Below are 24,008 nucleotides of genomic sequence, written 5' to 3'. Positions count from 1 at the left end.
ATATAGGAAAAAACAGTATATATAGGGTTCGGGACTATCTGTGATTTCAGGCATCCACTGGGGGCTCATGGAACGTATCATATCCCCAGTGAATAAGGGGGGACTAGTGTATACAGACCTTCAGCTGCTCCTGCCCTCCAATGTGCCATCAACTGAGAACGCAGAGCCTCCTGGGGCTCCAGCAGAGGAGGTCTAACCTCCATGGCAGTCCCTCCCTAGTGCATTAGATGGTGGCTTTATCCCCTACACTGCCAACCTGTGACAAGCTGTGCTCTTCTTCCAAAAATGTGTTAAAATATAAATATTTCATTCATTGGTTACTGCCAACTCTCATGACTGCCCCCTCTCCCCTTCAGTGATGTCTGGAAAGAAATGTTTTGAAAGCATTAGAATTTGCATTTTCATAGCTTTAGTTGGAGTCTTATAATTTATAAATATGCCACATAAGGAAAAAACCAGAACTCTCACCAGTAGCAACTTACCTGTTTAGAACAGCCCATTGACCTGCTCAGTTTCAGGGTCCAGATCAATATCATAGAAACAGGGCCGGGTAGGGAGTCCAGGCATTGTGCTCATCTAGGAGACGTGAAATAGCATTAAAAATAAACTGAAAGTGATCTTTTTTTCCACTTTTTCCTCAGATAGAAAGCCCAACGCACAAAGATAGAATATTATTTTGGAGTTGTCAAGTGGCACTCTTCTTGTTATAATTAAAAATCAAGCCACTGATCCTGCTATGACCTCAAAGAGAAACCCTCAAGTCCTTCAGCAAACCAAATGCCAGGCTGCACTATCGTCTCCAGACTGATGGCCGCAACGAGACGCAGCAGGCGGCGCTTCCACCTTCATCCTGCAGGGCCGGTGCTGGGGAGGCTGAGGAGGCAGCGCCTTTCCTGCTCAGTTCTCACATCACAAGACCCAAAGGAGGAACACGGCTTGTCTGCTTTTTAATTTTGTTTTAACGTGTCTTTCATAGATGCCATATTATTTTTGCTTCAGCAACAATTATTACAACATCAGGAATTAAACTACATTAGGAATCAGTACCCTTTAACTTGGGCCAAGACATTTCTGTACATAATCTTGATGGTTTTATAATCACTGTTCTTACTGGTCCAATTTGGCCCTCTAAAACTGAACTTGTAATGCTTAGGGATTATAATTCCACTTGCTTCTTTTCTAAAGACTTGGCTTTGTCAAATATATCTACTTAGATGCAAATTGGTAAGTTTTATAAGTGAAAACTCAGTATATTTTTATCTGTAACAATGTCCTGTATAATGAATACACACATGTTCCAAATCAAATCCAGACAGGAAAAGAGTTTAAGCTGAATTTCTACAATTTAACTATAAAAAATGTCAGAGAATAGGATGAGTCACCTCTGTAATAAAAAACATCTATACTTTAGAAAACCTAATTCTGACATCTGAGTGCCAATCAATACTCCCCAGAACAAACTACAGGGATCTGATGTCGGTCTCTCTTCTCAAATTCTGTAAGAGAGAAGCAATTCCTGGGTGTGGGGAAAAGTAGGGAACGGGAAGGAACTGGTTCCCAAACCTAGCAGAAAAGCCTGAAGATGACACTATAAAGGACATGTGCCCATCGATGCAGACATGCATGTGCATGTCGGAAGAAAACTCGAACGATGATCCCCCAAACAGTGATTAATAGGATTTTCAACATTTTTACTCTTTCCCAGAGAAAACTTTCCCCCTAAACATTGGTCATGTTGACAATCAGAAAATTTTAAAAAATGAAAAGGTTATGTGTACATACACATAGGAACTTGGATATAAAACTCTGAAAGAAGCCACCATGCCTTGAATTAATACATAAAACACTCAAATCCTCTGAGCCCTGTTCAGACCTCAACAGCAATTAGAAGGCATTAAAAATAGTGATTGTTACACCGTCTCAATTAAGTATGGAAATGTCTTGGTCCAAGTTGGCTTCTGATGCAAGAGTTTGTTCTGGACAAGAAAGTCTTGGGCTGGGCAGGCTGTGTTTCCTTCAAGCTACAGGCACATTCTCATGGCCTGACCACTTTCAGCTTTGCTTCCATCTCCACGGTCAGCCCTCTGCACACACACAACAAAGGTGACGATACAGACTATAGCTACTGCCCTTCCAGCTGGCAGCTGCTGACAACTTCTCCAGAAAGAACAACACAAGTGTTTCTGCAGTAGTCAAGGTGCTGGTAAATGGCTTAACATTCCTATTAAAAGGGAATTTCTACAAATCCCAAGGACTGATGATCATAACAGGCTAAACCTCCTGCTCTCTGGAGGGGCTGAGGGGCACCGGTCTGCAGGCACCTGTCTGACCACCGTTGGTATGTGATGATACCGCCCCTCACTGAGGGCTGACAGGAACAGGGCTCGCATCTTCATAAGCTGCCCTAGGCCAACACCAGCAGGGATGAAAACTGGATTCGGCATTCATCTTACGTACTCTTGACTCTATAATGCCACCTCCTACCACTTCCTACTGTACTAAAAGAATAACCTAGCTCCAAAAGCAGATCTATTGGTTCCCTTTCCACTGTGTACTGGCTGAGTTTAATATTTCAATCTTGGATTGCAGGTAAGTACAATCTGCAGCTGTGGGACAGTGGGCGGGCCTCAGGGGGAAGCTGGGCACAGGATCAATGTTAACCCTAGGACAAAACTGTCCAAACTGCGATTGTGGCCCAGAAGCACTGATCTACCTCCCTACTGCCAACTGTCCTCCTTTAATATGCACAAAATCTCTAAGATAAGAAAGTGTCTGATTATGAATTCATCCTGAAGTGTAAATAAGCAACCTCCCCCTTCGGATCTGCAGGGTTCATTTGCATTTTAAGGGGGAAGTCGTTCACTCAAAAACAATGAATTTCCTGAATTTCGAGCAAGAGCTCTGGGCCTGTCAAGATGAGGGAGGTGCAGAGCCTCCGTGCCGGCTCCCAGGGCTGCTGGGAGGACGAGCTCATCTGTGAAAGGTACCCCATAAACGTCCACTGTGGTTACACAGAAGCACCACCACAGCCTATCAACCCGTCACCACAGCCCATCCTGGATCCAGGCAAGGTCACAGTGCCCCTGGGAAACAGAATTGTTATTCTGTACAAGCAGTCATGGCATCATCCTTGAAGTGACACCAAGATGGTCCACAGCAGACGATTAATCATCCAGGCCTGACGCCAGCTTTCTCCTCAGCAATGAACTCTGCTCAGCTGGCACTTGCTGATGCCTTCAGTAATCAATTTAGGACGAGAAGCCCAGAGGAATAAATGCCCTCTCTGCCTGCTGCCCCCACTTACCGTTCCGACCAGGGGGTACAGAAAACCCGCCCCAACGCTGGCACGGATGTCGCGAATGGGCAGGACGAAGCCTGTAGGCACGCCTTTTTGCTCTGGATTGTGAGACAAGGACAAGTGTGTTTTGGCCATGCAGATGGGCAGATCCCCGAAGCCCTGGGGAGAGAAGGGAGCAGAAGTGGGACAGATGAAACGCTGGCAACATAACAAACAACATCTGGGCTTTCTGATGATCCTGCTTCTGCAAGGTGTTTGAAACATCTAACTCCCTTTATATCCAGCTTTACCTCACAGATCAATAATAATAACAATAACAATAATCTCTGTTGGGTGAGGGAGGGAAGTGCTCACAGCTGTATTCTACAAGTGACTATCTTATTTTCATCTATATAAGCAATTAAAAATGCCAGTTTGGAGCAGACATGAGGATACAACTGAAGGCAGGCTCTCAAGATTTTCTAAGACTCCATATTTGCTCATGGCTTTTCCTCACATCATACAGCATCTACCGGTAGATAAAGAACTTGGGACGGGACCACCTAATCCAAACTCAGTTTTTCAGGGGAGAAAAGGCTGACGCCAGAGAAGTGAAGCAGGGGGTGCCTGGCAGGGCTGAGAACTCAGGGACTCCGCCTCCAAGCCCTGCTTTATCAAGAGCTGAAAGAACAAACCAACCCAGCATCTACCTGCTTTGTGTAGACTTCAGCTTTGTGCTGAGCTTCAGGCAGCAATTCAATGTCGTCTGCCCCGTAGATCTTCTGCGCAATGATCCTGATCTTATCCTCAACTGGGAGCTAACAGACAGGGAAGAGAGGGGAGACCATGACTGGACACATGAGGATGCTTAACTGGGACCTGGCCACATTCCAGGTCAGAGTGCCCACGAGGGCCAGAAGATGTTTTTATACACATATACAGACATGCCAATAGCCCGAGTTTTATCAGGTTAGAAACATTTTCTTTTAATACAAAGCCCCAGATATTATAAGAGGAAAATGTCCCACAGAGGTAAAGTTACTGTGTATGTGTATATGTATGTGTGTCTGTGTGTGCGCGAGCAAGTGTGTGCATGAGCACGTGCATGTGCATTTAGGACCTCATGAGGTATATCACAAACAATATTGCTGACTACCCCACAATAATTACTTCTTCATAAATAAAAACTAATGCTCTAACACTGGAGATCAGTGTCCTATGAAACCAGACCTGGGATACTGTTTATGAAATAAGACAACCAATATCCATCCACACAATCCCTGGTTTGTATATGAGAGGCAGATGGCTATCTTTAACACAACATATTGATTGATAATTGCTGTTACTGAGAAATAGTAATAAAAGCAAAATCATCTACACATTAAAAAAACCACCCAGTGACTTATCTGATCAACATGCATTGATAATAGTGTTAAAGGACGTGCCTTCCATGGCACCTGGAGCAGAGGGTGGCGCATGGAGGCCAACAGTGTAGTGAGGGCTCCGCCCCACAGTGCTGTTTCCCCCAGGGCAAAGCTGTCAAATGGGGCCTGGCTTCCAAAATGCTGCTGCAGCCTAGTTTAGGGCACTAGGATTCAGCGGAAATAGGGAGAAACTGCCTAAAGGAAATGGGAAGGAAAGCTACTCACAGGTACCTTGGATGAGCAAATTACTGAAATTAGGTAATACATCTGACTCTGTATGCCCTAGCAACTAAGGCCAAGAGAACACACTGGGTGAGTTGTTTTTTGAAAGGAATAATCATCTATCTATAAAAATAAAAATTCCCCTCTGAACTAAAAAGTGATAATTTACGAAGGGGCTTTGTATAATGGATATGAATAAAGTGACTATTCAGTTATGGCTTCATAAAGATGCAACAGAGATTGCTTTCATATGCATCTTATAATTGGAGCTCTACAAATGCCAAGGCACATTGAGAACTTCTGCAGCAAAAGGACTTGTGTTGAGGGATGATTTAAGACCAACAGATGCTGAATAAGAGGAAAAGTGGCAGCCTCCTGTTAGTCAGAACAGAGGAAAGTTCCAAGTAGAAATGGGTTATCAAGTTCTCACTACGCTGCTTCTTCCAGGTTTCCTTCTCGTTCGCCGTTAAGTACTGGGCTTCCTAACTCAGGCACTGCGGATGGGCGGTCAGAGAAGGTGCCTATAAACACTGTGGATTTGTGTGCAAATTTTTGTTAATGGCATTTCCTAAAAAAGATGATTGGCTGAACAGATTTTTAAATAAGTAGATGAAATGAAAGTGCAACAGGAAAATGTGGATGTCAACAGAAGAATGTTAATTAACTGTCAGTGTATTATAGCTGCACGGGGCAAAGAAAATAAGAGTGTTAAAATTCAGGACTAACAGGGTTTCTTCCTTGTACCTTTTTATGGCTGTTTTTGAAAGTCTATGATTATCTTTTAAAAAACCAAGCCAAGAACCAGCCTAGAGAATATGAGCAGAATTAGCTACAACATCCATCGCATGTTCCTCACGAAGTTTCCAGCTGTTGGGGGCAGAGTAAAGTCCAATCACATCCTGAAGTGCACGGGGAGAGAACTGAAAACAAACACAGCCTCTAAGAACCACCTTTCTCGGCACTGACGTTATTGTATCACCGGACATTAGTGCTCTGCTTGGGCCGGACGAAATCTAAGTGACTCAGTGATGGGGAGAATGCCGACGCCTGCCAGGGTGCTTTGGTTTTGCACCTGAGGGCGTCTCTGAACTTGAGGCAGCCGTACCAGGCGGTGAGCTTAGGAGCACACTGCTTTCCCCTGTTCCCGGGAAGCAGCCAGAAAACGTTTCCGAGCATGATGTAGCCCCCTGCCAACCTGCCATAATGTGGCTGGTGCCCTGGGTTAAAGGCTGCAGTGAATTACACTCCTGGTTCCCTATGTAACCCTTTGTCCTGCCAGCAAAGTGACTGTATTGGGAGCCTTTTCAAAAGTTAGGATGTGAGCCAACCTCCTGGAGCATTCTGCCTGGACCCCCTACTCTGCCAAGTAGCAGCAACATGCGTTGATAAGAAAGATGTGTGGAGTTAAGAGTCTAGGCTGTGATCACGTGCCTCACCTTCGTGGGAATCAAACCCACAGGCGTGAAGCTGCTAAACGCAGGCTCTAAACAGAGGCAGCCACACAGAAACCTCACTGTGCGTTTCGTTGTTTTTGCCTACAGCAAGTAACCCACCTTGAGGTCATAAAGAAGCTGGAAGCTGCTGGGTGCCTCAGCTGCTCTCTGGACGGCCTGAGCCAGGGCCAGGGCCCCCCTGCCCCCTTCTGCCCAGTGAGTGCACTTCACAGCGTCGAAAGCCCCATGCGCTTTGGCAAGGTGGCTGATGAGGTCCAGCTCGGCCTCCGTATCTGTCCTGTAAAGGCAGCGCTTCATGTTAAAGCATTGACGATGGCTGGAGAGGACAGAATCTTTCTTGTTTTTCCCATTAAAACCCATGCAAACTAACCACTGAAAAATGAACACTAACCAGGTAATACTGCCTGGGTTTGAGTCCCAGCTCCACAAGTCACTAGCTGGGTGACTTTCGGCCGCTTACTTAAGCTTTATGTGCCTTAATTTCCACGCAGGTAAATGGGAATAATCATAGCACTTATTTCATTAGGATATCACGAGGCTTAGATGGTAAATATATGCAAAGTACTTAGAACCTTCCAGACACATCATAAGAATCAATAAAATACTAGCTTTTTAAAAATTGTGCTTCCCATTCTGCTATGATCAGACCATTAGAACAAGACCAAAACCAGCATTACAATACCTAAACTACCCACACAAGTTCCCTCTTGCATGAACACTTCCAGCTCAAGACATTCAACTCTTCATCAAGATAACCTCCCACTGGACCTACGGAAATAATGCAACTCTGTAGGGCTGTGACTTTCTGTCAGCACAAAAGGCCTCTAGAGACCAAAAAAGAACCTTTAACCTCAGGCCTGTGTGTGATCCACTTCACCCAGTGGAGAAGAAGAGACCCACGGGACATGTGACCCTGGGCCCTCAGTGGGTGAGGTGACGAGTTTGCTGTGCACTATGCCTGTCATGTCACAGCTCTCAACAATGGCTCCTAAGGCACAGGCTTAATGACCAACAGCAGTCACTGAAGAACAAAATAAAGTGAGCATCCGTGCTATAAAATCAGCTCCAGGAGATGTTTTCTGACATTTCCCACAGTCCCTCCTGACTCTCAGACTTTGTACTCACCTGAATGCATTCACGGCCACTACTACTGGAACTCCAAACATTCTGGCATTTTCAATTTGTTTCCTCAAGTTACTGAAGCCTTTTTCAACCAGCTCCAGGTTCTGTAAGAACAATAGTGAAAGGTCTGTGAAGTCAGACAGCAGAACTGAAGACAGCTGTAAGTTCTTCTTAAAAGGGAACCAGGCTCCTTGAGCCAGAAGCACTAACTGTCAGGACAAGCCAAGGAGAGGCCACTGACATGTGCTGTGAGACCTAAGACACTGTGCCGGGCTGTGACGCTGGAGCGGAGCTGTGCTCATTCTCTGGCTGTCCTGAAAACACGAGAGCTGGTGTATCTGCTGTCATCACACCATATCTTTTTGGGTTTTTTTTTTTTTAAGATTTTATTTTTCCTTTTTCTCCCCAAAGCCCCTCAGTACACAGTTGTATATACTTTTTTTACTTGTGGGTCCTTCTAGTTGTGGCATGTGGGATGCCGCCTCAGCATGGCTTGATGAGCAGTGCCATGTCCATGCCCAGGACTGGAACCGGGGAAACCCTGGGCCACCGAAATGGAACATGCGAATTTAACCACCCAGCCACGGGGCCGGCCCCTCACACCATATCTTAACAGCTTCTTTGCTGTTTGAAGGGAATCAGTTGCCCTTAAGTAAGTTATATTGCAACTCTGTGTTTATAAATTTTATGTACTCATACAGCACAATGGTACACACAGACTCGACTCAGCATCACACAGACCCTTCCATCCCAAGAGAGCCCAGCACAGTGGCTGGAGTTCATTATATGGTTGCCATAAGTACTGTCAGAAAATAGGAGGTAATCAGTGATACTTTCAAAGGTTTTAAGGAACTCAACCATGAACCTGTACCAGGGACAACAGAAAAGAAGATGAATGCCATCTCTAAGAACCAAAAACTATGAAATTTAAAGGAAAGTAATTGACAAAACATACGTCTAAATATGTTCACTGCAGCACTGCTTGCAGCATTGGAAAACTGCACACAGCACAAACCTCCTTTGATAGGGGACTGGGCCAGTGAATTACGATATACACACTCAATAATATTTATCATGCAGATGTCATGAAAAGCAAGATAATTTGTGTTAATAGGGAACCTCACAGAGATGTACTAAAGTTGCAACACGATGGACAGCTTAACTGCATTTTTGGACAAATACAAAAATCATGTGTATATTCATTAAGTTTTTTTAAATGCTGAGAGATATGCACCAAACTAAGGGGACTCAAATCATATATATTATATTCTTGTATTGCTTAATTTTTTTTACAAGGGGTATGTTATTATTATAAGCTTAAAAATATATTAAATATTTAAAAAATAAAAATATAATAGTCATATAAAAACATATGCACTGGATCATGAGCAAACCCCAGCAGTAATAGCAAATTCCATAAAACAGCAAAGAAAGGGGTAAGTTAAAGGTAAAAAACAACTGAGATCGTCATACATACGACTTATGCTTTTTTCCCTTTAATAATTGAAAACAGAGATTAGGATTTAGTTGCTATTTTAAAGAGCACTGCTAATTCTTTACCTCTAGTCCCATGAAAACGAATTAATATGAAAGACTGATTGAGAACAGCTTTAAATAAGTAGAATTTCTTAAATGAAGACACCAGCTGGGCCGGTTAGGGGCAGTGACTCTAATTAGACACAGGAAAGGCTGCGGGGACGCAGGAGGGCCAGAACTGTGAATTCCCCTCCCACGCGTGAATCAGACAAATGACCATAAAAGGCAAATGGTAACCCAGAAGACAGCAGACTCAAGGCACCAACAATTCTTTTCTAGCTGCTTCTGAAATACTTCATCTGCGGCCTGAGCAGTGACCCTGTATTGGCTGACAATTTAAAAGCCTCCTAAAAAGGCAGAAAAATGGAATTAACAGTGATAGCGGCTGACCTCACCAACTCATCTAAGAGCCTCTGTCTCATAGAACCATCCTAAACAGGCGCTAGAGATGCTTCTGTGATGGCAAATGATACAAATATAAAAAGGTTGGAGCTCACAATTCTTCTCTGAGCCCTTGCTTGATGCTATAAACCAAATCAACTCATGGAAGCTTTGCCTAGAAAAATAACCAGGATCCTGACCTGGTAAAGGACCATACTGGCCCTTTAATATGGATTTAAATCTGCAAAGGAAAAGGCTTTTCAAAAAAGGTCCCTACTTGCTTTTAATTGGAATGGCATTTGGGAATCAACCAGTCAACGCAGGAAAGACAATGGGAGGAAGCTTCTAGTGGGCTAGCGCAGGGTTTCTCAACCTCAGCACTACTGACATTTGGGGCCAAATAATTCTTTCTTGCAGGGGCTGTCCTGTGCACTGTAGGATGTTTAGCAGCATCCCTGGCCTCTACTCACTAGATGCCAGGAGCACTCTCCACCTTGAATCGCAGGCATCAAAAATGTCTCTAGACATTGCTAAACGTCCCCTGGGGGCAAAACTGCTTCCGGTTGCCGGGAGCCTAGGGCAGTGGTTGTACTGACATCACATGTGGGGAGTTCCGTCTAAAACAGTGGCCCTTCTTTCCTACTTCACTTAAGACAGTTCTTGAGCACAATGCAGGCCTTTCAGCACCCCTTGCTCCCAGGAACGATCCTGGGTCATGGGTCAGGAATGACCCTCACTCATTTCCAAATGGGCCAGGTGAGAAACGCTGACTTGGGGTGGTACTTTCTAGGACAAGGAGTTAGCAATGATGGAAGTTACCTCCTCTGTGTAAGCCTTGGGAAGAGGCAGCCCAGCAGTGACCTGGAAGGAAAGGAAGCAAAGTCAGAGGCATCTTCTATTCACAATTAGATTTTAGCTTAAAATGGTGCTTGCCACACGTTAAAGCCCAGAGGGTGTGCGCTCGGGGATGTCCACAGTATAATGTGCTTTCCTGCCTTAAGGACTTAGGGCATATGACCCATCCTACAACACAGAACAAAAATGAGGCCTGGAGCGGGAATCACCCAGCTAAGCCACCCCCAAATTCCTGACTCACGAAAACAGATAATCAATGGCTACGGTCTTGAGCCACTAAAAGAAAAAAAAAAAAAAATGATGCTTTGAGCAGAGCAGAAGACCTTTGTGGCCTGAGTTAAGGAGGTGGGACAGGATGGACCTGTGCAGGCGGGGGAGGGCTTTGTTCTGGGCAGGGGCAATAACCTCAATGAGTGAAGCACACAGCAGTCGGGTGGAAGTAAAGGTGAGTGGGGGGAGGAGGCAGCTGTCAGTCCTGCAAAGGCCACTTGAAATGTCCACCAAGGGAGGCTATGACGGGTCATGGGCGGGTCCTCAGAGCCAACCCACGCCTTTCAGGAGCTGAACTGGGGTGCATGAGCAAGGGAAACAAGAGGGAAAAACCACACAGGATCATCTTCCTCTATCAGAGGATATTTAAAGGTGTCACAATACTGAAGCAGTGAGCTCGTTGTCCTGGAGGTGCCTGGTGGCTCCATCCAGCTGCATCCACAGGGATGAGTGCAGGGGTGGAGGTGCCAATTCCAAGGACCCCGCTGTGGGCAATGGACAATGATTAAAAAGCCCTCAGCTTTTCAGCTTGGTGCGCTCCTATTTCTCAGAGACACTACGGTGCTCCAACTCCAAAAGGGGGCATGGAAAAGCAGGGCAGGAAGCAGGGACCTGAGCTGCCATGTTCTGGGCCTTACACGTAGCTCCACAAGCAATGTGAGCAGTGGGCCTGGGCCCTTGACAGAGCTGTGCCTGTGAAGCCCCCGTCTCAGTGCTGCCCAGGTGAAGCGCCCAGCATTTTTCAGACCATGAGATCAGGAGGAGAGAAGGGAGGGAGGTACGATGGTGTGAGAGGGCGTAAGAGAGAGAAATGCTCATTACGATCGGGAAGCAAAGGGAGTCATCCTGCGCTGCTGGCAGAAGAGGGTTCTTGAGTTAGGACTACTTTTGCTAACTCGGGGACAAGCAAGACTGCAGAGGGTGCTGGGGTTGTGTTATGGCTTGATTCTCACAGCGTGGTCTGGGGACCTATCCTCCCACGGGGTCTATGCGGTCAAGACTATCCCCATAACAATACTAAGATACTGTGGCCCTTTTCGCTCTCATTCTCTCGCTCAATGTACCACAGACTTCCCCAAAGCCCATGTGACATGTGCTATGACAACAGCTCCAATGCAGAAGGTGGGGAGCTGGCAGTCTTTAATTAAGCCAGATCCTGAGGAGACCTGAGAAATGCACGATGCCTAAATTTTGTTCTGGAAAAGACAGTAACTTTTCATTTAAAAAAATGTTATTTATGTTAATATGTAACTCAGTTTAAATTCCTAATACAGTAAATACCCATAGCTATAGCCCACCTAAACAGAAGTTCTTTCAGGCCCCCAATGGTTAGAAGTTCTGAGACCAAAATGCTTGAGAACTGCTAGACTAGGAGAAACTCTGATCACTACACTACGAAACACTGATTTGATCCTGTAGGTGAGAGGGGTCTTATTTCTCAAGTTCCCAGACCAGCTCCTAGAGGAGAGCAATTTAACACTTCTGCCAAAATTTCTGAAAACTAGCACATCTTCACGAGTAGGTGCTGAAGAAAAAGTGTCAAAATAATAGGATAAAAAGTGTAATTTCTAACCAGTAGGAACTCAGGAAAACACAAAGTTCAGGGTAGAGGTGAAGATAAACCCCTCCTGACCTCTGTTTCTCTCTGGCACCCAGAGCCAGTCTGAGCACATCTACTGTTCTCGTTCCCCCTCTTGCTCCAGACTGCGGGTGGCCCCAGCAGCACGCACCTCTCAAGCAGGGGCTGACCTCTGTCTCAGCTAAATGGGTTGGTTGGCTGGCAGCCAGCGTCGCTGTTTAGAGGGAAAATGGGACTCAGATTTAAAAAGAACAGTCTGAACACAAAGGAGGTTTTTGTGGGCATAGCCAAGTGCCTGTCCTTGGAGGCTTTCGATATCATCGGGCTTTCCTCAGAAAGGTAGGCCATGATGCCAACTTTGGCCCAGTGAAAATGCCAAGAGCTGGTAGTGCCCACGAGTGAGAAGGCGGCCAGCACAGGAACTATCTGCACACCCCTTGCTTTCAGCCCCCTACTAATCATGAGGACAACAGCAGCTTAATGAAGAAACAGGTGCAAGCCACCCAGCTTCCCGTAGCCTTCAGAACATTCTTGAGAATCAGTCTCTTCCAACTCTCAGTCCTCACCGTGGGGCCGCCTCCGTGCATTTTAAGGGCCCTGACAGTGGCAACAAGCACCACCACGTGAGGGCGGAGACCAGAATACCGGCACTTGATGTTAAAAAACTTTTCCATTCCGATGTCTGCTCCAAATCCTGCTTCAGTCACTGTAAGTTAGGAGAAAAGCAACTGTAAAAATGCCATCCCAACTCCTTTGATGTTAAAAGAAAAACACAGTCTATTCCCTGATTTTGCAAAAATACTCACCTACAAACCCTTCGGGGCCAACAAGCTTGAGTGCAATCCGGTCTGCAATGATGGAGGAATTCCCATGCGCGATGTTGGCAAACGGTCCCGCGTGAACAAACACTGGAGTGCCCTGTGGAAATCAAGACATCAGGAACGAAGCTGCCCGTCCTGCTTCAAAAGGAATTACACAGTCAACAGATGAAAGTGAGCTGGAGTCCAAAAGAAAACAACTTCCCAGAGGGGAAACACAAAGCCGCCTCTTTTATATTTTAGTAATGTCCTAGTCACAACTATGAGAAAGAATGGGAAGAAAGAGATGAGCAGCCAGAGAAGGTCTCTGGCTCTCCAAGCAAAGTGAGCTTCACATCCACTCCACTGCGAGCATGGAAACCAGCTCAGGAAGGCAAGAGTCCCAGGCTCACCTCCAGCGTCTGCATGAGATTGGGCTTGATTGCATCCTTCATGAGCACCGTCAGCGCGCCGCTCACTCCCTACAAAACAAAGGCACCAGCGTAGGTACGGCACAAAGGCCAGCCTCTTGAAACCAAAATTTAAAATTCTTAGGTCTCCCGTTTTTAGCCATCTTGGACCAATTAGTACTTTCACCTGAACGAGATGATCCATGTATGTCTTTCTTTCTTCTGGATATGCTATGAAGTTACCAGTTATTTTAAGCAGGGAGAACAGATAGAAGGAAAATGATATTCACATGTAATTTCTGGAAACAAGCATCTCAATCAAGCTCTGCTGCTGACTGATGAGAGGAAGCCATTTTAGACTAGTTTACTGCATGGAAATCTAGTTCTTAGAGTAATGAATTATTTGTACCTTTAGTATCTGGTCAGAAATGGCTATAAACCAACTTCACTGTGTTTCCCAAAGCTGAAACAGAAAATTTACCTAGGAGTTCAATACCAACTCTTAAATATCAGGTCCCTCTTGTAAGCCACTGTGGTTGCACAGCCGACCCAACTGATGACAAAGTAAGATAAAGCTATGGATCCTACTTATATTCAGTTTTAATGAGTTTCTAAGTTTCTGGTCTGGGCAGAAAAAATTTAAAACAATTTTCTTTCTTACACATATTAACTGTGAAAAGAGGAAATTAATGTTTGCCCCCTTTTCTGAATTCATCTGACTGTGATATCGCTAATCACAGGCCAACCATTTTGGGGTATGTCAACACAGGCTTTTAAAAAATTAATCTATGAGATTATCTCCTTTCAAACCTCATATACCATGCAGACAGTTCAGAATAACCCTGAAGTGGAGAACTAGCCTAAAAGGACCATCAGATGAACTGGATAATGAGTTGTTCCTAAGTGGTCACTGGCCTCTGTTCAGAGAGGCCTCCTGCGGGGAGGGGCCGGGGTGCCACTCCAAGCTCTGCTACCAGGGGCCTCACCTGGACTCTTGATGTTCATTCTCTGCAAGTTGAAGTCATACATTGGCTCTTGGAAATACTGACACGTTGAAGATGTTGCTTAAACCACCTGAAACCTGGGTCTATTACTGGAGCGTACCACCTATCATTCACTATGAAGTACTTTTTATAAATTTCATAATTATCTTGTAAGTAGCAAAATCATATTGAATTGATTTGTTAATTGCAGCATTTGAAGTAGAGCGTAATTTGTGTTATTGGTAACTGCTGAGAGAGCCCAGGACAAGGCCACAGGTGCACTACCAGGTCCCCAGCGCCTGGGTACTCACCAGATCTTCAGTAGTGATGGGTTCCCCTTTCTTACTGGATGCCACCACCATTTTGCTCAGTCTGTCTCTCATGTCTTCTAGAGAACTGGTGAGAGCCAAGACAGCCATGATTTCACTGGCCACAGAGATATCAAACTGGGCCTGTTGGCAGGGAAAAGACAGAACAGGGAAAACCGTGTGAAACCAGATGTGTGAACTACAAAAGCCATCCTTGTTTGCATCCGAGGCTTAAACGAATAGCTGAGAAGAATTAACAGAGTAGAACACAAAGAATTGAATGAAAATAATCCTCCAATAGCAAAAATTTGTAATTAATTATCCCAAGACCTTGAGTAGTCAATTTTTAAAAATAAATGTGCTAGCAGGACCAACGATCCGTGTGAAGGCAGCCTGTAATCATGTGGTCATGGTTCCCTAACACAAGGGAACAACACGGATGCTGTGAAACCGAAGAGACATACTGCAAAATGGCCACAAAAAAGAAGCAATTTTCAACAATTTATGTGCAAGGCTATTCGCTTGGGGCACTCCACCTCCAGGAAAAAATGCTGGGGGAAAAACACACAGGTGACACATGGGCTTTATTGCAAAAGCTGTCAGGAGCGCTCAATACCACACACCTACTCACTTCCATTTTAAAAGGGAGAAGGCAGAGCAACACCTGGCAGTATCAGTCGTAGGGGAGAGGATGGAGGAGGAGGGGGGAAGCAGCAAGAATCTAGTTCACATGAACCAATTTACTTAGAAAGGAACAGAGTTACCGTCCGTGTGTGCCCTTTCTCCGTTGAAGCCTGTCCAATTGTGATCTTCCTCAGGAACCTATCATTGGTATCCAACACTACAGTAGAAAGGAAGATACAGAACCATTTTTAGTAAATGGACCACAAAGTTAAAGGAATCTGCAGAGTTTAGAAGCAACAAGTCTAACTTAATGACTATTGATATTTGATTTCAAAATTGATGGCAAAGCTAGAATATGGGTTAAAGTTAAGAAATGATGTTCACATACCATAAATATACAGGAATTATTTTTAAAGAAAGGAATGTGGAGTGGCTTGGATTTGTTCTGTTTAGAGAATTCAACCTATTAACTAGGAATCTGGAATCTATTTTAAAGTATATTCCATATGACAAGAAAAACAGAGCAGACCACAGTTTTTCAAAAGGCTGAGGTTTGTGTTGCTGTTCTGTGGGATGACTCACTGACCTTACACCATCCTGAGAAACACAAGAGGCATCAACTCAGGGCCAGGGCAAATGCCTTTTGAAGCATGCTGGGTAACTGACCTCCTGCCTTTAGCACACATAGAAGAAATAATTTCTGTTCTGATGATACAATATCTATCCAACTGTATACACTTGGAAAACATGGCAAAGATCAACCAACTAACTAATCTTAATTCTACATCCCAGGACTAACTACCATTAACATTTTAGTGTACTCCCAATTTTGCTTTTTGTATAACATGCCAAATAATAACAACAAAACACAAAATGAACAACATACCAGTTCATACTCTAAATCGGTCAAAGAGGAAGGGTGTTTTTAAGGCACTTGATAACATGCCAAATTATTTTCCATAAAGACTAATAATTTAAACACCAAAAGCAGTGTCTTATACAGCACCCAGAGACACAGACACCCAGACACAGACATGCACCCCCCTCACTTGGTAAGAGGACATAATGTGTTGTTGGAGCCTATCCTTATTTTTCAAAAAATATACTGTCAAGTTCCTTGTATCTAACTTCTCTGTATAAAATAGCCAGTCAATAGGTATGACCTATGCTTTTCCTTGTCTGCTTCTACTTTCTTGGAAAGCATGAATTAGACATAAAATAAAGGAAAAGTGAATGAGATGTTACATTTTTAAGATGGATCTTTAGGTTATTCCTCATCAAACATTATACCATCTGTATAAAAATACTGAAGCAATGGAAGAGAAATATCAGTGTGGTTTTTTACACATTAAGAGAGTCATCTTAAAATGCCATTAGCTACCAACAGTTACTAAGCCAACGAAAATCACAAAAACAGTCAATAAATTTGCCATTAGCTGCATTCCGCACAACTGGATAAAAATTCCTTCTCTGCAGTGATACGGGATAGATGGATGCACCGTTGGTACAGAATAAAACTCTAAGCCGTGACAGCTGTCCATGGAGAAAAGCAGCACATGGCAGTGAAACCAGGCAACTCACTCACTGAATTGCCAAGTGTTTGAACCCTGAAGGCTACCTACTTTGTTACAAGAGAGTTTAATAAAATGAGGCAAAATGAGTAGGCAAGCTAGAGAACTACAAGAAAAATCAAGTCGTTTATGCCAGGCAAGAGTTCTGAGAATAAAGGGCAACGTGATTCCAGAAGTGATTAAACATAATTTCTCTACTTTATGACACTAAGACTTTTTGCATAAAATGAAACTTGCAAAATGTTATTTTTGGTTTATGCATGAACTTCCTTAAAACCACCCTCACTCCAATCAACACTGAATAGCTAACCAAATGTCCAACTACCCCAACAAAAGGAGGTTTGATTACAGCTAATAAAGCTACTGATGGAGGTGACCAGAAAAACGAGTAAGTCACCACCTCAGTCAAGCTTTAAGCATGAAAACACAGACACTCAAGCTTCTGCACCTCACATCTGAACAACGCTCATGGAGGGCATGGGGTTTGCAGTATACCCACAGCAAATGGGGTGCATCCCACTCTGGTACCTCTTTGCCAAGTTATCGTTTCTGGATCAATATCCAATCTTGCAAATCTGTTTATCTCTTCATCTGTCAGTGTGGTGGGGTCAGTCTTTTCAATGCCTAGTTTCTGAAGAGGCAGGAAAATTAAAACATAAAATAAGACAAAACAAACAGAAGCATAATAAAGGAAAAAAAAATTAATCTCTATCTCCAGACAGGGTCCCCTCTAGGAAATAGACACCATGTTAAATTCAGAGGGAGAACTAGGAGCCCTTTGGCTACACCTTTTTTTCCTACTCCCACATGTACAAAGGTGGTACAACATGCTTGTCCCTGTAACTGAGCACCAGAGCATGCCCTAAATCTAGCCCTAAAGACGCTGAGTGACCAAGAAGCGCAGTACTAACTCAGCAAGCCCAAACATGGTGAAAGGAAAAAGCAATGGGTGAAGCTTTTTCAATCAGACAATGGGGAACCCCAATTCAAATGAAGTACCTGAAGGGCAAAATTAACTATCAATCAATAACAATCAACGTAAATCACTTTCACATGCTTTTCAGGTAGCACTGTACTTTCACCCCCTCCTTACTGGTCCAAAAGGCACAAAAAGTGTGCCTCTTCCTTCTTACAGCACTTGGAAGTTTTAGTTATTTACAACGTGTACCCGAGTCACATCCCGAAATGGAAAATGCATATAAAATGTTTCTCCTTTCTTCTAACTCCTGGTAGATCCGAGTGGGGGGCTCCAGCAAGCCCTCTCTTCCCACAGTTCCTTTCCTGTGCTAAGGGGCCTTGGTTTTAAAACCTCAGAGGTCTTTTCAGAGCAGGCGCTCACTGGCCTGTCAAAGAGCCTCACGAGCCCACAACATGACAGTTTACAGAAGGCAGCAAACCCCTCAGTTGCTGGAATGAGAACCTGCTGTTGACAGCCCCTTCTCAGTGGAGCACCCAGGGGGCAGACTGCGACAACACTGAGCAGCAGAGGACGCCCGGGGACCCAGGGAACAGAAGACCAAGCATCTAGTCCCAACCTGGCCGGGGAAGGGTGGCCTTGGACAAGTTCCTTGATTTTAAATCCCAGAGCTTTTTTAAAGGATCATTTAAACACCTAGTCCAGCCCTTGCCAACATCTGCAGAAAGTTCCATCAGCAGAGGTAGGGCTAGAAGTTGTCTGCTCTTTCCATGGTACTTTCATGCCTGGCAGAACAGAACTCATTTATAAAACAGGGCAATAGTTGACTCACCTTATGCTTATGATTGGTGGGGGGAGTGAAAACAAAATAAGCTAAGGAATATCAAACTGTAGAAAAGTCACTCTTCCTCAAGTTCAGGAAAAAATGCATATATATAAATCCTGACAGAATTGTAAAACAAGTAAACAAATGCAAACAGTTAATGCATCTGGGTAAAGGGGAGCTATTCTCACAGCATCAAAATACAAAGTTCAAAAAATTAAAAATAAAGTGAGTATAACTATTACTGATAATAAGCAGCATATACCATTTACTGAATGTGCACACGTGCCAGGCTGTCTGAAGAATACATATATACAATTTCTTTCCTGTGTAAAAGTAACATAGGAATATATTTTTGCATTTTAGTTTTAAAACTCTCTTGTGCTATCCCTTTATAGTCACATCCTCCCTTGCCCCCTAACCCCTGGCACCCATTGATCTGTTCTCCATCACTAGAGCTTTGCCTTTTTGAGAAAGTCACAGAAATGGAAACATACAGTATGCAACCTTTTGACACTGGCTTCTTCCCCCCAACATAATGCCTTGAAGACTCATCCAGGTTGTTGTGTTTATCAAGAGTTCATTTCTTTTTACTGCATGGCTGTACCGGTTTGGTTATCCCTTCATCCACTATAGGACATTTGGGTTGTTTCTAGATTTTGGAGATTATTAACGGAGCTGCCAAAAACATTCACGTTTTTGTATGAACACAAGTTTGCATTTCTCTTGGGTAATTACCTAGGAGTGGGCTTTCTGGGTCATACGGTACAGAGCATGTTTAATGACTATGTATTTGTTATAGAAATGCAAGTAAAATATAGAAGTAACCACTCTTGCTTAAGGTCCCAATGCTGAAAAGGCCAAGATTCAAACTCTAAAAGCTGCTATGCTGCCATCATGGCATCCTGATTCCCATCCACGCTGTACAGGAAATGTCACTCTTCTTCTAAGCTGAGGGCAGGCCATCAGTGCTCTATTTATTTCAAGACTAACCACTTATAATTTATAGATAAACAAGAAATAACATCTACCACCAATCTTTGCTATGTATATCATGACCTTGTGACTATGGTTATGGATGTAACTTGATCCAAAATAAGCTACTCTATGGAGATTTTTACCTCCTTATCAGTCACTCAATTTCACACAATATCAAAAATGAAGAAGGAAGGGGCCAGCCTGGTGGCGGAGTGGTTAAGTTCGCACATTCCGCTTCGGCGGCCCGGGGTTCACCAGTTCAGATCTCGGGTGCTGACCTACGCACTGCTTGTCAAGCCATGCTGTGGCAGGCGTCCCACATATAAAGTAGAGGAAGATGGGCAAAGATGTTAGCTCAGGGCCAGTCTTCCTCAGCAAGAGGAGGATTGGCAGGGAATGTTAGCTCAGGGCTAATCTTCCAAAAAAAAAAAAAAATTTAAAAATAAAAAAATGAAGAAGGAAGAAGAAAGCTTACCTGTAACCTTCGGATTTGGATATCAGAGAACTTTTTCACTCCATTTACTGATGGTACCAAACGATTAAAGAGAGCCTTAAAAAAAAGAGGAAAAGGGCTTTTAAATGAGCAGAACCCCACTGCCTTGCTATTTGCATCATCAGCACCCAAGGGACCAACATTAATTCAGGTGCTTCAACCCTTTCAAAAGTGCCCATGGTGCCACAGCAGCCTACCTTGTCTGTCTGGGTCAGTTCATGGAACATCCGGGCATCGATGGCTGCGGCAACAAGGTTATTAGCTGCAGTGATGGCATGGATGTCACCAGTGAGGTGGAGATTAAACTACAAAAGAGCAGAAGCCACATTAGTCTTCCAACTTCTCTGCAAATTTCCAACATTCATTCTATTGCAACCAAATCATCCCTATGGTAAAGCCAATGGAAAACTTAACGGCAGCACAGCTAGTGGACGAACACCCAAGATAGGGCACTCTTGCAAACATCAATTCCTGACTGTCTTCAGAAGAAATGTGCTTTCCCCAAGTGACATGCTCAGTAACCACAAGTGCCACACCACCGGGATCAACAGCAACACCGGATTGCTGAGGACACGCTCATGTCCTTTAAACAGTCAGCAAGAAGACTACACTGGAGCAGCCCAACTCTACGCCTATACATTGTTCCCATTTCTGTAGTTACTACCCTGAATTCACTTAGTGTTGGTTCTTCCCAATCTCATGCTTCATTTGATCACCTGCTTAAGGTTATTATTCCCCCTGAAAACCAGACTTTTAAGTCCTTGTCATGTCAAAAAACTAAGCTGTCTTATAAGTCTGCAAATTAAGATGTTTTTCCTTTAAGTGTTGCTTCTGCTGAGAAACAAGTGATTTGTCCACTAACAGCTCTACAATAAAGGTTAATCTCTAGAAGGAAAAAGCATAACAAGGAGTCTGATTCAACCAAATCCTGAGCAGCCCTGATGACCTTAGTGGTTAAAGTTCAGTGCACTCTGCTTCGGCGGCCCAAGTTCTGTTCCCGGGCAAGGAACCACACCATTCATTTGTCAGTATGCATCCCATGGCAGTGGCACACAAAGAAGAACTAGAAGGACCTACAGCTAGAATATACAACTATGTACCAGGGCTTTGGGGAGGAAAATAAAGAGAGGAAGATTGGCAACAGATGATAGCTCAGGGCAAATCTTTCCCAGCAAAAAAACCCAAAAAACCCAAGTCCCAGAATACTTTACCTCTTCCATTGGAATGACCTGTGAGTAGCCACCTCCTGCAGCGCCACCTGGAGGATAGGTCAAGGGTGAGGACTCATGTTAAGCCTGCTTCTCCATAATGTGGAAATCAAATAAAAGCAAAGAGGTTTTGGTAACTGGTACGCATATTATTTATTTACTTTTTACAACCATTTGGACAGATTTGATCAAGTGTTTTCTAATTTTATTAAGCTAAAATATCTGATCTTGTTCATGCTGAATAGTCTCTCAGTTGAAATCTGAGTCTAAATGACAAAATCATGAACATGTACATCCCTACTCATTATCTTTAGAAAGAGCTTTCCCATGATTCCTAACATTTGTTAAAAGACCCAGCCTACGGTTACATAAAGGCAAATCTGTTCAATTTCCTACTCTCATAAACATTACTCTGGCATTTTAAAAAGGGAATATTTAAAATGCACCAAACTCAGAGACTGCAATTCTTCCTAAATAGGACACATATGTTATAAAACAGCTTAACTGCTAGATTTTTGCTGCCTGTTTGGATTATTAATGAAAGGTCAGTCAAAAATGTCCAGGTTATCAGTGAGATAAATGTCAATCTAAGGTACAGATTTTGTGTTTTTTTGTGAGGCAGAGACCACACAATGAAAATGGGGCAATTCATAACAAAAGGAAAAGAATATTGGGGTCAATAAGCAGAACAAGAGAAAGGCTCATTCTGGAGTTGAAAGGAGGCTGATAAGCTCAAAAGCAGAACTAGGTCAGCACATCTATAAAATACATCAACACAACAGGCAGACGGGCCAAGGCGGACCCTATCTCACACTGCAGTCATCGTGAGAACAAGCAGAGTATGTGATACTCATCACCAGGCAAATGAGAAAGCTACCTCTAAGAACTTATTACAATTAACAAAAATAATTTTAATTAAAAGAGCATGTTTGCAGTACTGCAGCTGTCAAAAACTGAAGGTGAAGTATGATTACTAAAGGTTATGTTTTCATCCAATCAGAAGAAACACTCTTGTTGATGGTATCGTTTCAGGTCTACTCCGGTACCCAACAACAGCACCTTTGACCAAGTTATCTCTGAAGTCCCAGCGTGGCTATTGTAAAATGGTGATAATACTACGTTATATTAGAACATAAAATAATACACACAAACTGCTTAGCACAAAACCACGCACAAAGCACATACTCAGTAACGGTAGTCTTTTCTTATTCCATATGGGTGGGACATCTGTAGGGCTTCTCCTTGTCTCCCAGAAGTCAGCATGGTGATCAGTGGCCATGACTACCTTTACTGTTACTGTGACAGTTGACTATTAGTCATATAAAGCACCCCTGCCTACAGATTACTCACCCAGGGAAGCCCTGTGCAGTCTCAAATAGTGACAGCAGGGGTTGGGGTAATGCGATGAAAGCCTTTCCCAAAAGGACCATGATTCAGGGTGAGGAGGACATTCCTGGTGTCTAAGCCCTTAAGGGTCGAGCAGGCCAGGGAGGACCGAAGGAGAGGCAGCCAAGGTCTAGCCCCCCATACCTTTTATTCCAAAGGTGGGGCCCTGAGAAGGCTGCCGCACACACGCAAAGACGTTCTGATGAAGGTGGGCGCCAAGGGCTTGCACCAGCCCGATTGTGGTTGTGCTTTTCCCTTCTCCCAGGGGCGTTGGAGTTATTCTTCAAGATGAAAGCAAAAGAGGAAAATTAAGTTTATGTGAATCACTAAGCCAGACCTAACAGACCACAGAGAATGACTCTTAATTTGAATAGTAAGACAAAGAACTGAAGAAATCTCTTCCAAGAGTCTTAGTTATAATTTCCCCTAATTTTAAATTACTTTTTTTGGTGAGGAAGACTGGCCCTGAGCTAACATATCTGTGTCAATCTTCCTCTATTTTGTATGTGGTATGCCTGCCACAGCACAGCTTGATGAATGCTATGTGGGTTCACCCGGGATCCAAACCTGCAAACCCTGCAAACCCTGGGCCGCCGCAGTGGAGTGCGCAAACTTAACCACTACGCCACCAGGCCGGCCCCCCACCCCCGCCCAATTTTGAATTAAAAAAAGACTACTGCATGTTAGCTGTTCTCACTGTAAGGGACAAACATACTTTGGAGAGACACTGCTATAATGTAATTTCTCAATTTAGTCTCAAAAACTAGCTTTTATATGTAACTTAATGAGCAATAAAAATTAATGCTCCATACATCTACTGAATTGATGAATTGGGGGTTAAAAAAAAGGTGATTCCATCTGAAGGCTAGGTTTTAAGACCTAACTCTTCGCCCTACTGGATGGATAACCTTGACAAATTTTCTCATCTCTGAAGGGTGGTAATCTACTCTTACCTCACAGGGTTGCCGTAAGAAACAAATGACACAAAATACATGTGAAAAATGCTAAAACAAAATTAAAGGAACCTCCACATATATATGCTAAGTGCAAATGCAACCCCTGGGAATAATAATCAGGATTAATATTAAGAATCAACTGGCAAATGAATAAAAACCATACCCAGTCACCACCACATATTTTCCATCAGGCTGGTGCTTCAGGCGTTCCAGTGTAGACAGCAGAATTTTGGCCTTTGTTTCACCGTACAATTCCACCTCTTCAGACAGCAGACCAATTTCTCGAGCCAGGTTACCAATGGGCTTTGGCTTGCAAGATCGTGATACTTGAATGTCACTTAAAAGAAATACAGAAAATATATATCAATCTTTATTCACTGGGATTAATTAATCCCATCCCAGTAATGACCCAACCCAACCACTGATGGTGCTTTC

At 43.7% G+C, this 24,008-nt stretch overlaps 2 protein-coding genes across 4 annotated transcripts in view; one reads left to right on the top strand and one right to left on the bottom strand.

The window, feature by feature from the left end:
* Positions 1 to 1,420, top strand: part of ZBTB25 (zinc finger and BTB domain containing 25) — a 42,616-nt gene extending 41,196 nt beyond the window's left edge. For both annotated transcript variants that reach the window (XM_070249235.1, XM_070249229.1), the window contains one exon: positions 642 to 1,420. In XM_070249235.1, coding sequence (XP_070105336.1) covers positions 642 to 667 — 26 coding nt within the window. In that variant the 3' untranslated portion in view covers positions 668 to 1,420. The remainder of the gene's footprint in view (positions 1 to 641) is intronic.
* MTHFD1 (methylenetetrahydrofolate dehydrogenase, cyclohydrolase and formyltetrahydrofolate synthetase 1) overlaps positions 1 to 24,008 on the bottom strand; it is a 62,446-nt gene that overhangs the window by 1,898 nt on the left and 36,540 nt on the right. For both annotated transcript variants that reach the window (XR_011431855.1, XM_001499131.7), the window contains exons 11-27: positions 23,737 to 23,910; positions 22,762 to 22,898; positions 21,235 to 21,281; positions 20,221 to 20,328; positions 20,006 to 20,080; positions 17,342 to 17,444; positions 15,383 to 15,459; positions 14,622 to 14,762; positions 13,331 to 13,399; positions 12,927 to 13,038; positions 12,687 to 12,826; positions 10,236 to 10,277; positions 7,503 to 7,603; positions 6,477 to 6,654; positions 3,988 to 4,095; positions 3,305 to 3,457; positions 483 to 576 (exon numbers count right to left, since the gene is read on the bottom strand). Coding sequence is in view for 1 of the 2 variants with exons in the window: in XM_001499131.7 (XP_001499181.2) it covers positions 487 to 576; positions 3,305 to 3,457; positions 3,988 to 4,095; positions 6,477 to 6,654; positions 7,503 to 7,603; positions 10,236 to 10,277; positions 12,687 to 12,826; positions 12,927 to 13,038; positions 13,331 to 13,399; positions 14,622 to 14,762; positions 15,383 to 15,459; positions 17,342 to 17,444; positions 20,006 to 20,080; positions 20,221 to 20,328; positions 21,235 to 21,281; positions 22,762 to 22,898; positions 23,737 to 23,910 (1,855 nt within the window). In the remaining variant the exon portion in view is untranslated. The remainder of the gene's footprint in view (positions 1 to 482; positions 577 to 3,304; positions 3,458 to 3,987; positions 4,096 to 6,476; positions 6,655 to 7,502; positions 7,604 to 10,235; positions 10,278 to 12,686; positions 12,827 to 12,926; positions 13,039 to 13,330; positions 13,400 to 14,621; positions 14,763 to 15,382; positions 15,460 to 17,341; positions 17,445 to 20,005; positions 20,081 to 20,220; positions 20,329 to 21,234; positions 21,282 to 22,761; positions 22,899 to 23,736; positions 23,911 to 24,008) is intronic.

The sequence above is a fragment of the Equus caballus genome, chromosome 24, assembly GCF_041296265.1.
Source record: "Equus caballus isolate H_3958 breed thoroughbred chromosome 24, TB-T2T, whole genome shotgun sequence".
NCBI lineage: Eukaryota > Metazoa > Chordata > Mammalia > Perissodactyla > Equidae > Equus > Equus caballus.
This window is presented reverse-complemented; position numbering and strand designations above follow the sequence as displayed.